This window comes from Stomoxys calcitrans, chromosome 4 (genome assembly GCF_963082655.1).
Source record: "Stomoxys calcitrans chromosome 4, idStoCalc2.1, whole genome shotgun sequence".
In the NCBI taxonomy this organism is placed as follows: Eukaryota; Metazoa; Arthropoda; class Insecta; order Diptera; family Muscidae; genus Stomoxys; species Stomoxys calcitrans.
Genome location: NC_081555.1, coordinates 158,833,584 through 158,850,448, shown reverse-complemented (window position 1 = coordinate 158,850,448; position 16,865 = coordinate 158,833,584). Strand labels below are relative to the sequence as shown.

At 40.4% G+C, this 16,865-nt stretch overlaps 1 protein-coding gene across 1 annotated transcript in view; it reads right to left on the bottom strand.

Moving 5' to 3' along the window:
• The window catches only part of LOC106082102 (uncharacterized), a 67,240-nt gene that overhangs the window by 29,293 nt on the left and 21,082 nt on the right, over window positions 1–16,865 (bottom strand). Inside the window, exons 4-7 of the mRNA XM_059367332.1 lie at window positions 16,655–16,788; window positions 10,491–11,142; window positions 3,568–3,689; window positions 3,357–3,431 (exon numbers count right to left, since the gene is read on the bottom strand). Of these exons, the coding sequence (XP_059223315.1) occupies window positions 3,357–3,431; window positions 3,568–3,689; window positions 10,491–11,142; window positions 16,655–16,788 (983 nt within the window). The remainder of the gene's footprint in view (window positions 1–3,356; window positions 3,432–3,567; window positions 3,690–10,490; window positions 11,143–16,654; window positions 16,789–16,865) is intronic.

The following is a 16,865-nucleotide window of genomic DNA, read 5'->3' as shown; positions in this document are numbered from 1 at the left end:
ACTTAGAATGAACTTTAATCAAATATACTTTTTTTACACTTTTTTTCTAAAGCAAGCTAAAAGTAACAGCTGATAACTGACAGCAGAAAGAATGCAATTACAGAGTCACAAGCTGTGAAAAAATTTGTCAACGCCGACTATATGAAAAATCCGCAATTAATTTTGGGGTAACCCAATAGTAATGGCGAAATTTGCAAAATGAAAAGGGAAACAATCATTTAGTTAGGTTATACATGCAATAAATATGCCTTTGCATGCTTTATTGCAGGGAAATGTTGAAAAGGGTGAAATGAAGGCTTGAAATGTATGTCACTCTAGTAGATAACAAGTCAATATGAACAAATTTTAACAAAAATTTAAAAGAATTTTTTAAAAAACATTTCTAAATTTGTATACAAAAAAAATTTAAAAAAAAAATTCCTTTAAAAAAGAACCTTAATTTTCCCACGATAGGATCTATATTGTGGCTACTGCTGTCATAGCAGCGTATATCGGCCAAAAGATATATAAGTGAGCTATGCGTAAATCTAGACTGATTTTGATAAATTTTTGCACACATATTGGAATGTAAAATAAAAGATCATATGCCAAATTTTGTAGAAATCGGACCAAAATTATGGCTACTGAAGACTCAAAAGTCCATATCGGATGGAAGCTAAATATGGTATCAAAAGTTGATCCGATTTTATTCAAATTTTGCATGTCCGTCCGTCCGTCTGTCCGTTCGTCCGTCAGTCTGTCCGTCAGTCTGTCTGTCTGTCCGTCCGTCTGTCCGTCCGTCTGTCCGTCAGTCTGTCTGTCCGTTCGTCTGTCCGTCCGTCTGTCCGTCCGTCTGTCCGTCCGTCTGTCCGTCCGTCTGTCCGTCCGTCTGTCCGTCCGTCTGTCCGTCCGTCTGTCCGTCCGTCTGTCCGTCCGTCTGTCCGTCCGTCTGTCCGTCCGTCTGTCCGTCAGGTCTGTCCGTCCGTCTGTCCGTCCGTCTGTCCGTCTGTCCGTCCGTCTGTCCGTCTGTCCGTCTGTCCGTCTGTCCGTCCGTCCGTCCGTCCGTCTGTCCGTCAGGTCTGTCCGTCCGTCTTTCCGTCCGGCTGTCCGTCCGTCCGTCTGTCCATCTGTCCGTCTGTCCGCCCGTCTGTTGAAACCACGATACGGTCTTCAAAAATAGAGATATTAAGCTGAAATTTGCACAGATTATTTCTTTGTCCATAAGCAGGTCAAGTTCGAAGATGGGCTATATCGGACTATATCTTGATATAGCCCCCATATAGACCGATCCGCAGATTTTGGGTCTTAGGCCCAGAAACGCCACATTTATCAACCGATTTTACTGAAAATGGGGACAGAGAATTGTGTTAGGCCAGTTGATATCCTTCTACAACTTGGCTCAGATCGGTTCAAATTTGGATATAGCTGCCATATAGACGGATTTCTCGATTTAAGTTCTTAGGCCCATTAAAGCCACATTTATTGTTCGATTTGGACGAAATTTGGGACAGTGACTTTTGTAAGGCCCTTCGACATGTTTCTGCAATTTGGCTCAGATCGGTTCAGGTTTGGATATAGCTGCCATATATACCAATCTCTAGATTAAAGGTCTTGGGCCCATGAATGGCAAATTTATTGTCCGATCTTTCCAAAATTTGGGACAGTGCGTTGTGTTAAGTCCTTCGACATCCTTCTTCAATTTGCACCAGATCAGTCTAGATTTGGATATAACTGCCATATAGACCGATCTCTCGATTTAGGGTTTTGGGCCCATAAAAGGTACATTTATTGTCCGATTTTGCCAAAATTAGGAAAGTGAGTTCAGTTAGGTCCCTTAACATCTGTCTGCAATTTGGCATAGATAGGTCCAGATTTGGATATAGCTGCCATATAGACCGATCTCTCGATTTAAAGTTTTGGACCCATAAAAGGTACATTTATTGTCCGATTTTGCCAAAATTTGGAAAAGTGAGTTCAGTTTGGCCCCTTAATATCTGTCTGCAATATGGCATAGATCGGTCCAGATTTGGATATAGATGCCATTTAAACCAATATATCAATTTAATGTTTTGGACCCATAAAAGGCGCATTAATTGTCCGATTTCGCCGAAATTTGGGACACTGAGTTAAGTAAGGCTCTTCAACATCTTTCTGCAATTTGGCCCTGATGGGCATAGATTTGGATATAGCTGCAATTAAGACCGATCTCTCGATTTAAGGTTTTGTAATCATAAAAGGCACATGAAAAGTGCGATTTCGCCAAAATTTGGGATAGTGAGTTGTGTTAGGCCTTTCGACAGCCTTCTTCAATTTGGCCCAGATCGCTTCAGATTTGGATATAGCTGCCATATAGACCGATCTCTCGATTTAAAGCCTTGGCTCCATTAAAAGCACATTCGTTATCCGATTTTGCTGAAATTTGGGACAATGACTTATGTTAGGCTTTTCGAGATCCGTGTCGTATATGCTTCAGATCGGTCTATATTTCGATATGGCTACCAAAAAGACCAATATTTTGTTTCTTCAAAATTGAACAACAACTTGGTCAAAATCGGACCATATTTCGATATAGCTGCTATGGGGGCATAAATTATGCATTTTTCACTGGATTATGAGGAAAGGTGGTTTATGTATGTACCCGAGGTGGTGGGTATCCAAAGTTCGGCCCGGCCGAACTTAACGCCTTTTTACTTGTTGTCTAGAAAATCATTTTCTGCTTTTCAAAGGGGGGACGGACGTTCCCCCTTACTCCAAGTTTCAAAATCCCCAGATCTCGGGGATGAGTTCATCGATTTAATCGAAGTTTGATTTGGACGCGTATGCAAATATTACCCATGAACATCCCACTAAGGAACAGGTGCAAACACCTCACTTCACTTTTCGATGGTCTCGTCAGGACTCAACCACATGGTTGAAAAGTCTTCTAACCAAAGACGAAACGCTTCCCATAGTGGTTGGTGTGTGTTGCTATTTTTGGCTTTCCTTTTCCATTTGCATCCCCGATCATTAAGATCGTCGCGAAAGAGAAACAAACAAAAATTGTAAAATTTAATGATCTCTCCCTAACAGGCAAAAAAAAAAAACTTCAAAGATGAAATGAAATTTGGCAAAATTTCCCAAAGAAATGAAATTTTGAAAAAATTTCCCAAAGAAATGAAATTTGGACAAAATTTCCCATAGAAATGAAATTTGGAAGAAATTTCCGAAAGAAATGACATTTTGACAAAATTTCCCAAAGAAATAAAATTGTGACGAAATTTCCCATAGAAATGAAGTTTGGGGTAGATGTCATACATCTTTTTTTTTTCCTATATTTAATTTAAAATAAACTTCAATTTTAATAGCTGTAAACTTCTTCTGTTGTTATTTCATCTTACCTATTGTGTCTGTCCTTTCCACTATTCGAGGTGCCCGTTGATGTTACCGAGTTTATGGACCTAGATCGACGACTTCTGCAAAAACCAAGCAAAAGAACAAAAAGCAAATAAACAAACAAACAAATGTCCATCAATTGAAATTGCAATTTCTTGTAAAATGTTTTTCACAAATATTAGGTAAGGGATTTGAATGCCCTGCAGCAACAATTACCTTAGAGAATCGCCTAAATTGCAAACACCATGGGATGTGATACTAAAACTACGCAGTCGATAATATTCCAAATCCAAGTCAGCACAATGTATGGCCTGGCGTCGTGTGTCAGCTAAGCGGGGCTGTAATAAAAATGGACGTAAACAAAAACAAAGCAGAGGGAGGGAGAGGTAAAATTATGATACTTTTAATGGTAGCATGTAGCAAAGTTTTCATTCAATCCATAGGGGAGTTGCATATAATAATAGAAATAAACATCAAATAAAAAAAGAATTCGTTGGCAAGAGAAATAGAGTCAAATGCTCTAAGCTCAAAAGTAAAGTGAACTAACTACCAAAAAAAAAAATAAATATATATGCTATAAAAAGTTTTTTTTTTCTTCCTTCATTTTCCTCTTCTTGTTCTTGAATTTAACATTTCTGTATCAGATTTGAGGATTAAACAATTGGTTTGGAACTCTAATATCTGAGGACATAGAATTGTACTTACACTACTTTGGGTTTATTACTACCAATGCAAACTATTCTCCAAATGGTGGAAGGACTTATTGTCTTACATGTTCGTTGGCATAGTTCATAGGGCTATGGGCCAATGCACTTTTGCCTAGACATTCATGATCTCTGGGGTGAATATATTGGATTTTTCGCTTTTGATAAAAGGAAGTGGCATAACATGGAGTTACTGAACCAGATGGGCAAACGTAACAGTTTGCAGCAATCTGAATTTAGAGTTAAGTTTATCTAATTTGCAACAACAGGAGGGGCGTATGTAACATAACAACTGTAGTTAAAAACAAGTAAGCGAGTGCTAAGTTCGGCGGGGCCGAATCTTATATACCCTCCACCATGGGTAACATTCGTCGTGTTCTATGCGCTGTATCTCTTTTTAGGCAAAAAAAGAATATTGAATAAGAATTGTTATGCTATTGGAGCTATATCAAGTTATAGTCCGATTCAAACCATAAATTAATGCTGAACATTTTAGAAGTCATTGTGAAATAATTCATTCCATTCGGATAAGATTTGCTCCTTGTAGGGGCTTAAGAAGCAAAATCGGGAGATAGATTTATAGGGGAGCTGTATCAAGCTATAGATCGATTGAGACCATATTAGATACGTATGTTGAAGGTCATGAGAGAAGCCGTTATACAAAATATCTGCCAAATTGGATGAGAATTGCGCCCTCTATTGGCTCAAGAAGTCAAGATCCCAGATTGGTTTATATGACAGCTATATCAGGTTATGTACCGATTTGCGCCATACTTAGCACAGTTATTGTAAGTCGTAACAAAACACCTCATGCAAAATTTCAGCCAAATCGGAAAACAATTGCGCGCTCTATTGGCTCAAGAAGTCAAGACCCAAGATCGGTTTATATGGCAGCTATACCAAAATATTGACTGATTTAAATTATACTCAGCGCAAAATATTGGAAGTGCTACCAAAACACCACGTGCAAATCGGGCGAGAATTGCGCCATCTAGAGGCTCAAGAAGTCAGGACACAAGATCGGTTTATATGGCAGATATATCAAAACATGGACCGATTTTAACCATACTTAGCGTAGTTGTTGGAAATGATACCAAACCACAACATGCAAAATTTCAGTCAAATCGGCCGAATTTAGTATGCGGACGAGAATTGCGCCCTCTAGAGGCTCAAGAAGTCAAGACCCAAGATCGATTTATATGGCAGCTATATCAAAACATGGACCGAGTTAGCCCATTTACAATCCCAACCGACCTACACTAATAAAAAGTATTTGTGCAAAATTTCAAGCGGCTAGCTGTACTCCTTCGAAAGTTAGCGTGCTTTCGACTTACAGACGGACGGATGGACGGACAGACGGACGGACAGACGCCTTTGTGCTTAGTATGGTCTAAATCGGTCTATAACCTTATATAGCTCCCATATTTTTGCAGAATCCATGGTGGTGGGTTCCCAAGATTCGGCCCGACCGAACTTAGTACGCTTTTACTGGTTTTTTATACCCACCACCATAGGATATGGCGTATATTCATTTAGGAATTTCATTTGGAACGCTTCGAAATATCCATTTCCGACCCTACAAAGTATATATATTTCGGATTGTTGTAAAATTCTAAGACGATTTAACGATGTCCGTGCGTCTGTCCGCCCATCTGTTCGTCAGTTGTAATGGCGCTAGAGTCTTTAATAATTGCAATAAAAATTCAATTTCGCCCATGAACATTCCATTAAAGAACAGTGGTAAACTTCTCACATATCAATGAGTGCAGTCCGATTCAAGTTTAAGCTCAATAATAAGGGGCCCCCTTTTTATAGCCGAGTCCGAACGGCGTGCCGCAGTGCGAACCTTCTTTGGAGAGAAGTTTTTACATGGCATAGTACCTCACAAATGTCGCCAGCATTAGGAGGGGATAACCACCGCTCAAAATTTTATGATGGTCTCGCCAGGATTTGAACCCTGACGTTCAGCGTCATAGGCGGGCGTGCTAACCTCTGCTCTACGGTGGCCTCAATAGTTGAGATATTGAGTTGAAATTTTGCCCAGAAGAAGGATCACTCTATACGCAGGTAAAGTTCTTGAATGGACCACATCGGATTATATTTGGATATAGCTGTCATATAGACCGCCGATTTAGGGTCTTAGGCCTATAACAGTGGCATTTATTACCTGATTTCGCTGAAATTTGACAGTGGGTATTATTAGGCCCGCCGATATGCGAAAATGGTTCAGATCGGAACATATTTGAATATAACTGCTATATAGACCGATCTGCCGATTTTGGATCTCAGGCTCATAACAGGCGCACTTATTACCCGACTTCGTTGCACTTTGGAACAGTGAGTTGTGTCACGACTCCCAACATCTGTTTCGAGTATGGTCTAGATCGGACTATATTTAGATATAGCTGCCATAGAGACTAATCTTCAGCTATAGGGTCTAAAGATCATAAAATGGGCATTTATTCTTCGATTTTGCTGCAATTTGAAAAAGTGAGTTGCACTAGAGGCCTCGACATCCGACCCAATTATAGTCTACATCGGACCGTATTCACATAAAGCTGCATATATGGACCGATATGCTGATTTAGGGTCTTAAGCCTATAACAGGCGACAAAGACGCTTAAGGCATTATTCCCCCCGATTCTCGTAAGAAAATTTCCATTCACCGAGCATCAACATGGATTTCGAAGACTGCACAGCACAATAACAGCTTAGCATGCCATCACCGTACACATTTGCCGTGGCTTCAATCAGCCCAGGCCATGTAATAGGATGGTCCTCGGGCACTGGACCTATCGAAGGCATTCGACACGGTCAGCCATTCCATATTATTTGAGAACATCGGCAACAAGTCCCTTCAGCCAGGCCTGAAACGCTGGGCCGCGAATTATCTATGTGGTCGCCAGTAATTTGTGGAATTTAGGGATAAGAAGTCGAAGCACCATAGAGTGAAACAGAGAGTTCCCCTAGGAAGGGTGATATCTCCGGCACTGTATAACCTCTACCTATCCTCCATTCCACTTCCTCCAGACGGCATAGAGATCGTATTATATGCGGACGACTGTACGATCATGGCATCAGGTCCCCACCCATTTGTGACATCTGCGATAGTTTGAACGTCTAGCTCAACAAACTCTGCGAGTAATCTGAAAATATCTGCCACCAAAATCTTCAGCCACATTGTTCATTACAAAAACGTGTGAGGTGAATACCGAGCTGACTGTGCTGGTCGATGGAGAAATGATACCGACCATCAAGTGTCCCAAAATACTTGGCGTCACATTTGACAGCTCTTACACATTCTCCCCACATGCCACTGCAATTTACGATAAAGTCAAAAGTAGAAACAAGGTCCTCAAGTCATTTGCTGGCAGTACTTGGGGTGCAGACAAAGAAACCTTGTTGACCATGTACGAGGCAATTGGCCGGTCTGTGGTAAGTTATGCAACGCCAGTGTGCTCTCGTCAGATTTGTGAAACGCAGTGGAATAATATTCAGATCTGTCAGAATGCTGCCCTCCGAACTGCGACGGGCTGACTCCTCAGTTATCATGTGGACCACCTTCATCAGGAGAGAAAAATCCTACCAGTGTGAAGACATAACTACATGCTGTCTAAGCAATACCTTGGCTGTAATCACAAGACCTTCCAAATCATCATCTTGTGGATAGATATTCACCGCACAGAAGCCTTAAGGTAGATCTACATGATCTAGAGCGTGAGGTTCAGCGCTACAAGAGAGAACCTCTAGATCATATAAAGCAGGGCTTGATGTGCAGACACGATAGCAGATGCGGTTAATGGCTATCGGGTGAACGTAGTCCTTCATAGAACGACCGCCTCCCTTGCACCTGAAGAAATTGCCCTCCCCCGGCAAACCAGAGTAGTCCTGGCTCAATTATGTTCCAGCAGATGCAACCGCCTCAACGCCTACAGAGCAAGGATTGATGCTGACGTGGATTGTAACCAGGGACAGCACGATACACGTCACCTGTTGAACTGCCCAGCCAGACCCACTAGACTCAGACCCAGATCCCTGTAGACGCACCCCATCTTAGTTGCAGAGTTCCTGGGTCTTGACACTCAACAGAATCAAGCAGACGGAAAATAGAACACAATAAACTGCTACAACAACAACCCTACACCACTACTGTAATGAATTTATTTGTAACACACAGAAGGAAGAGAGACCCATTTACAAGAATACCGATCGACTCAGAATCACTTTCTGATTCGACTTACCTATGTCCGTGTGTCTGTCTGACCATCTATAATTTGTGTACAAAATACAAGTCGCAAATTTCATCCGATCGTCTTTAAATTTGGCACAAGCATTTTCTTTTGGCCTAGAGACAAAGCCTATTGAAATTGGAAAAAATCGGATCAGATTTGGATATAGCTCCCATATATATGTTCGCCCGATTTGGACTAAAATCGAAATTTTATCGTCATTTGTAGACCGATTCCCACTAAATTTTGTACTAGGGATTCTATTATAAGTCTCGACATTATTGTTGAATTTCAAAGAAATCGGTCCACATTTAGATATAGCTCCCATATATATGTTCGTCCGATTTTAACTAAAATTGCAATTATATCGTCATTTGTAAACCGATTCTCGCGAAATTTTGCTCGAGGTGTTCCCTTAAAAGTCTCGACATTATTAGAGATTTTTAAAGAAATCGGTTCAGATTTCGATATAGCTCCCATATATATCTCCCTCCGATTTGGTCTAAAATTGCAATTATATCGTCATTAGTAAACCGATTCTCACGAAATTTTACACGAGGAGTTCCTTTATAAGTCTCGATACAATTGAAGAATTTCATTGAAATCGGTTCAGATTTGGCTATAGCTACCATATATATGTTCGTCCGATTTGGACTAAAATTGCAATTATATCGTCATTTGTAATCCGATTCTCACGAAATTTGGCAAGAGGAGTTCTCTAATAGGTCTCGATATTACCGGAGAAATCGGTTCAGATTTGGATATAGCTCCCCTATATATGTTCGTCAGATTTGGACTAAAATTGCAATTATATCGTCATTTGTAAACCGATTCTCACGAAATTTTGCAAGAGAAGTTTCCTTATAAGTCTCAATATAATTGGTTAATTTCATCGAAATCGGTTCAGATTTGGCTATAGCTCCCATATATATGTTCCTCCGATTTGAACTTAAATTGCAATTATATCGTCATTTTTGAACCGATTCTCACGAAACTTTGCACGTGAAGTTCCCTTATAGGTCTCGATATTATTGGTGAATTTCATAGAAATCGGTTCAGATTTACATATAGCTTTCATATATATGTTCGCCCGATTTGGACTAAAATTGCAATTATATCGTCATTTGTAAACCGAGGTGTTTGCTCGAGGTGTTTCCTTATAAGTCTCGACATTTTTGGTGATTTTCAAAGAAATCGGATCAGATTTAGATATAGCTCCCATATATATCTCCCTCCGATTTGGTCTAATATTGCAATTATATCGCCATTTGTAATCCGATTCTCACAAAATTTCGCACGAGGAGTTTCCCTATAAGTCTCGATATAATTGGTGAATTTCATAGAAATCGGTTCAGATTTCGATATAGCTCCTATATATATGTTCGCCCGATTTGGACTAAAATTGAAATTATATCGTCATTTGTAAACCGATTCTTTCGTACGGGGAGTTCCCTTATAAGTCTCGATATTACAGATGAATTTCGTAGAAATCGGTTCAGATTTAGATATAGCTCCCATATATATCTCCCTCCGATTTGGACTAGTATTGCAATAATATGGCCATTTATTAACCGATTCACACAAAAATTGCCACAAAGGATTTTCTTATGACTCCCATTATTGCCATTAAATTTAATAGAAATCGATTCACTTTTAGATATAGCTCCCATATATATGCACTTCCCGATTTCCACATTTAAGACCTTAGCTAACCCATTTATCAATCGATCTTCTCAAAAATTTGCACAACGATTTACTCTGTGGCTTCTTCAATATATACGGATTTCGATGGAAATTCATAACCAAGATGGTGTAGGGTATCAAAATGTCGCCTACGCCCTACTTTAGCCTATCCTTACTTGTTCTACAATACATAATTGTTCTCCCCGGAGACTAAATTTGAACAATAATTGCTGTTTTTAAATGTTCTTATAAACATTTCATGCCATTCTCTATGACAACCTACTGAGAAAAAATTATTTCCTGTGCATATCCTTTTGCTGGGCACTCCACAAGTTTTCGCTTTCTAACTGCTGGCAGCAGGTTGATGCTGGTCTCTTGCCAACTAGTTACAATTAACTACACTTCATCTCAAGGTCTTAGTCATTGTAAAATTACACAACATTTAGTTAGTTAGGGTAGGGGAGCATGGGGAGCGGTGGGTTTGACCTGCATGCCAAGCCTGGTCATTCACATGCACACTTACCTTTCTGCTTTCTGCTGGCATACTTGAGGTTCGCATACGTTGCCTCTGTTTATTACCCAATTGGGCTATCGTTGCTGAACTGCCACCATGCACCATGCTGGAGCCCACACCGGCGATGCGTTCATGAGGTATGGCCGTGGGCGAATCCATATCGTCTAGGCAACAGCCTCCGGTTACCATGGCCCCAGCACTACCACCACCGCCTGGGGTGTGAGCATTAAACATGCCATGATGGTCATTTCTTTGTCTCAGACCATTGCATTCGCCGGTGGGGGTGTCGGCCAGAAATGGTCCATTGCTGGGCCCTCCCACTATAGCACCACAAACTGTGGATGTAGGTGAGGCTGTTGAAGTGCTATCCTCGAGAAGCATGTCAAGTTCTGATGCCGTTGGCCCACCACCGCCGCCACCAAGGGCTGCTGCTGATGCGGATGACGTTAAATGGCTGTTATTTGTGCCACAACCAACACCCAGGCTTGCACTGCCTGCACCGCCCCCATACAAAGGTGATGTGGCCGAGTATTGGGGTGAAACGGCACCGGACATGGCTTGTTGGAATGTTAGGACACCGCCCGTATCAACCGGTATCAGATTCATGCGCGAAGGTTTACTATGGGTCACTGTGGGTGACTTAACCATGGCAATGCGATCACTGTAAAGACAAGCAAAGGAAAAGAGACCATTAAACGAAGCAAATAAGAGTTGGCTCCAAAGGTGTTTTTAAGAAATAATTCAATTTTTACGGTTAGTTAGATAAAGCAATTTAATTAATTAAGATGAGTGGGTGGTGGAGGAGAAATTATATCACTGCCGTCAAAAGGCGTAAAAAATTCTACAAACGGATAGTGGCAGACATAGAGCAACACAACAACAGAATGGCAGAGAAGGAAAATCTAAGACCATCTTTGAGGAAACATTCTGGATTTTACAATCCAAGTTGAGATGCAAGGAAAGCATAAAACAGCAATGGGCATCTTAGATGTAAAATCGTAGTTAAGTTTTATTAGGATATGAACTTACTAAAACTGTACTTGGCCTGGATGTTGAAAGTCATAATGGAATTTAACATTTAAATTTTCATCTCTTGTTTCCTAAAACCCATATAAAATCCGTTTTCGTTTTCGAATTTCCAGTTCCTATGAAAACATAATTATCCCCAAGCAACCAGTTCATGTTTTGTGTGGTTTTTACCTTTCTCCTAAAATCCCCTTAACTCTATGCATATTCCCAGCTAAGTTGCATTGCCTTTATTTCCAATTTTAATGCACTTTTTAATTTCAATTAAATTTCACATTCCCTGCCAACTATTAATTCCACAATGGGATTTCACCAATAAAAAGCACCTTTTCGGGAAATGCTTGCGGCTGTATGAGTAACATTTATTGCAACTATGCTTAAACTACAGCGTTTCAATTTCCAGTTCTAGAGAATCTACAAAAACTTACTGCAACATATGCAGCTAAAAGTTAAACTAAAAACATTCCCTCTCTCCGGCTCAGTCACAAATCCTTCCCCAACTCCCATTCATATGAAGTGGAAACGACAACGGAAACAAATGCCACAACTTAACAATCGCGCTTACAACCGGAAACCTACTCGAATACATTCGCAGTCAGGGGATGCACATCGGATATGCGATACGAATTTGTGTACACACATGAGAGATGGCAGTCACGCTCAACCAAAAGTTTTACAAAATTCATGAAATTTTAGCCTCAAGTGGGGAATAGGAGAAAAAAAAACAAGAAGTTATTGAGTAGGATTGGGGGTAGGTGAGGGTGCTTCCTCTCGCTGAGTATCTTTGCCGTTTAAATGGACGCCAAAACTGTAAGCTAATAAATATTAACCTTCTACCAAAGTTGCAAAGTTATTGGGGGTCTTAATGAATAGCTCTGGAAAAGTGATTTGAAACGAGGTTTAACACAACACAGGGTAGTTTTAAATTGGAGAGTCAAACGAACATTGCTTAAAAATTGGGCAAACATTTCTTGAAATTTGTATACCCTCCACCATAGGATGGGGGTATACTTATTTCGACATTCAGTTTGTAACTCCTCGAAATATTCGTCTCAGACCCCATAAAGTCCACATATTCTTGATCGCCATGGCATTTTATGCTGATCTAGCCATGTCCGTCCGTCTGTCTGTCGAAAACACGCTAACTTTCAAAGGTGTAAAGCCAGCCGCTTGAAATTTTGCACAAATACTTCCGATAGGTGCAGATCGGTTGGGATTGTAAATGGACCATATCGGTCCATGTTTTGATATATACCGTTCTTGGATCTTGACTTCTTAAGCCACTACAGGGCGCAATTCCTTTCCGAGTTGGATGAAATTTTGCATGAGGTGTTTTTTTATACCCTCCACCATAGGGTGGGGGTATACTAATTTTCTCATTCTGTTTCTAACACCTCGAAATATGCGTCTGAGACCCCATAAAGCATATATTCTTGCTCGTCATGTCATTTTAGGTCGATCTAGCCATGTCCGTCCGCCTGTCCGTCCGTCCATCCGTCTGTCTGTCGAAAGCACGCTAACTTTCAAAGGAGTGAAGCTTGCCGCTTGAAATTTTGCATAAATACTTTTTATTGGTGTAGGTCGGTTGGGATTGTAAATGGGCCAAATCGGTCCATGTTTTGATATAGCTGCCATATAAACCGATCTTGGGTCTTAATTTCTTTAGCCTCTAGAGGGCGCAATTCTCGTCCGATTTGACTGAAATTTTGCACGTGGTGTTTTGGCGTCACTTCCAACAACTGCGCCAAGTATGGTTCAAATTGGTTCATAGCCTGATATAGATGCCATATAAACCGATCTTGGGTCTTGATTTCTTTAGCCTCTAGAGGGCGCAATTCTCGTCCGATTTGACTGAAATTTTGCACGCGGTGTTCTGGCGTCACTTCCAACTACTACGCCAAGTATGGTTCAAATCGGTTCATAATCTGCTATAGCTGTTATATAAACTGATCTTGGATCTTGACTTCTTGAGCCCATAGAGCGCGCAATTTTCATCCGATTTACCTGAAATTTTGCATGAGATGTTTTGTTACGACTTCCAATAACTATGCTAAGTATGGCGCAAATCAGTGCATAACCTGATATAGCTGCCATATAAACCTATCTGGGATCTTGACTTCTTGAGCCTCTAGAGGCGCAATTCTCATCCGATTTGACTGAAATTTTGCACGTGGTGTTTTGGCGTCACTTCCAACTACTACGCCAAGTATGGTTCAAATCGGTTCATAGCCTGATATATCTGTCATATAAACCTATCTTGGGTCTTGACTTCTTTATCCTCTAGAGGGCGCAATTATCGACCGATTTGACTGAAATTTTGCGCGTGGTGTTTTGGTATCACTTCCAAAAACTGCGTTAAGTATGGTTCAAATCGGTTCATAATTTGGTATAGCTGTTATATTAACCGATCTGGGATCTTGACTTCTTGAGCCTCTAGAGGGCGTAATTCTCATCCGATTTGACTGAAATTTTGCACGTTGTGTTTTGGTATCACTTCCAACAACTGCGCTAAGTATGGCGCAAATCGATCCATAACCGGATATAGCTGTCATATAAACCTATCTGGGGTCTTGACTTCTCGAACCTCCAGAGGGCGCAATTCTCACCCGATTTGACTGAAATTTTGCACGTAGTGTTTTGGTATCACTTCCAAAAACTGCGTTAAGTATGACGCAAATCGGTACATAACCTGATATAGCTGCCATATAAACCGATCTTGGATCTTGACTTCTTGAGCCTCCAAAGGGCGCAATTCTTGTCCGATTTTACTGAAATTTTGCACGTGTGTTTTGGTATCACTTCCAACAACTGTGCTAAGTATGGCGCAAATCGGCACATAACCTGATATAGCTACCATATAAACCGATCTTGGATCATGACTTCTTGAGCCTCTAGAGGGCGCAATTTTCGTCCGATTTGACTGAAATGTTTTGCACGTGTGTTTTGGTATCACTTTCAACAACTGTACTAAGTGTGATTCAAATCGGTTTATAATCTGGTATAGCTGTCATATAAAATGATCATGGGTCTTGACTTCTTGAGCCTCTAGAGGGCGCAATTCTCGCCCGATTTGACTGAAATGTTTTGCACGAAGTGTTTCGGTGTCACTTCCAACAACAATGCTAGTATCATTCAAATCGGTTCATAATCTGGTAAAGCTGTCATATAAACCGATATTGGATCTTGACTTCTTGAGCCTCTAGAGGGCGCAATTCTTAATTGATTTGGCAAAAACTTTGCATGAGGTGTTTTGTTTCGACTTCCAATAACCGCGCTAAGTATGGCGCAAATCGGTACATAACCTGATATAGCTGCCATATAAACCGATCTAGTATCTCGACTTCTTGAGCCTCTAGAGGGCGCCATTGTCATCTGATTTGGCAGAAATTTTTTACAACGGCTTCTCTCATGACCTTCAACATACGTGTCTAATATGGTCTGAATCGATCAATAGCTTGATACAGCTCCCACATAAACCTATCTCCCTATTTTGCTTCTTAAGCCCCTACAAGGTGCAATTCTTATCCGAATGGACTGAAATATTACACAATGACTTCTACACTGTTCAGCATTCATTTATGGTCCGAATCGGACAAAATTTGATACAGCTCCAATAGCATAACAGTTCTTATTCAGTATTTTTTGTTTGCCTAAAAAGAGATACTGCGCATAGAACACGACAAATGCGATCCATGATGGAGGGTATATAAGATTCGGCCCGGCCGAACTTAGCACGCTCTTACTGTTTGTTTTTCATGATTTGAAATAACCAAATCTTATCCTTGTTATGTCTGAATGCATCAACTGGCATACGACTAGAACAAAAAACATAATCTAACCTTTTCTTTGGTTTTCTTTTTTCATACAGGCAACACGAACAATTTAAACTTCTTTTCCACTTGATTAAGTCTGAAGTGAGTTACCTGTATACACAGACACCCAATAGCGTATTAGAATTCCTTATCCCAGGAGAGAAGCCCCAAGGAAAATGGAGCTGCAGCAGCGTTCATAAAAAACGTGCCTCATAACTTTTGCAAGACATTGTTGTCGTATTATTATTCAAAATTCATAACAGTTTGCATGTTGCACGTACTCCATGCCCAAGTTATGGCAACAATGGGCATATTGCATGCCCCCCAACTTTGTATTTTCTTCACACTCTTAGTAGCCTTGGCATGCATGTTTGCCCGAGTTACTTCCCGTAAAAAGATCATTAAATAGGGTTTCAATGGCTTTTTATGGGTTGCGTGTGTGTGTGTGTGAACAAAATTACCAAGAGTGTGCATATTGAAGCCTTTATTTATTATTTACTACGACTTTAAGGCTGCAAAAAGCGACAACAGTCTGAAACCATTTGGGTTTTATTGTGGTAATTGAGGCACTTTTGAAGAGACAGCTTAAATGCCAATGATTTGTGTACTTTTTATATATTTTGCAAAAGATGGCAATCTATCTTCTTTGTATTGCCGTAACAGGTTGTTTATTATGATGAAGGGGTTGCACAAAGTCAACCTTAAAACTCCTTGGGCGCTATCTTTCATTAGTCAGTTTCAAAATTAAATAACTGAAGGTCGTGATAAAAGTTCCCATGCTTAACATTAATTAGAAGATAATCTGGGATCTGGATGATTTAGAGGATGCTAGATATCCAAGTAACGATTCTGAGTGGCTTTTGGCAAAGTCCAGGCCAATCTAGGATTCTACTTCATCTCTGTGCAGTGGAAATGGGGCCAAGTCCATGTTTTGATACAGCTGTAATATAGACCGATCTGGGGTCATGACTGGCTAAATGGGTCAAATCGGTCCACGTTTTGACATATTAACCGATCTTGGCTCTTGACTTCTTGAGCTTGAGAGAGTAATTCTTATCCAATTTAGCTTAATTTTTACACGTGGTGTTTGGTATGACATCCAACAATTGTGCCAAGTATGGTTCAAATCCATTCATAATCTAATATAACTGCCATATGATATCCCGATTAGACTTCTTGAGCTTCTATAAGGGGATATTCTTAGCCGATTTTCCTGAAATTTTTCACATATTGTTTCGCTATGACTTCCAACAAATGTGCCAAGTATGATAACTTAATGTGAACCTTAGAATAAAATACTAGTTGATTACCTAACACAACAACGCCTGGACCCACAAAGGTTTTGTGGTTAAACCCTTCTCTATAAGCTCTAGGGGACGGTTCTCCCCAGACCAGTCCTGTCGCGAACTAATTAATATTTTTACCACCAAATGGGTGGCGTAAGCTTCATTGTGTAGACTAACCAATTTCTGTTGAATACGCATCGGCGGCAAGATTGAAACTTATCAAACGGTAAGAGGCGGTCATAAGCAGTATCGAAGAATTC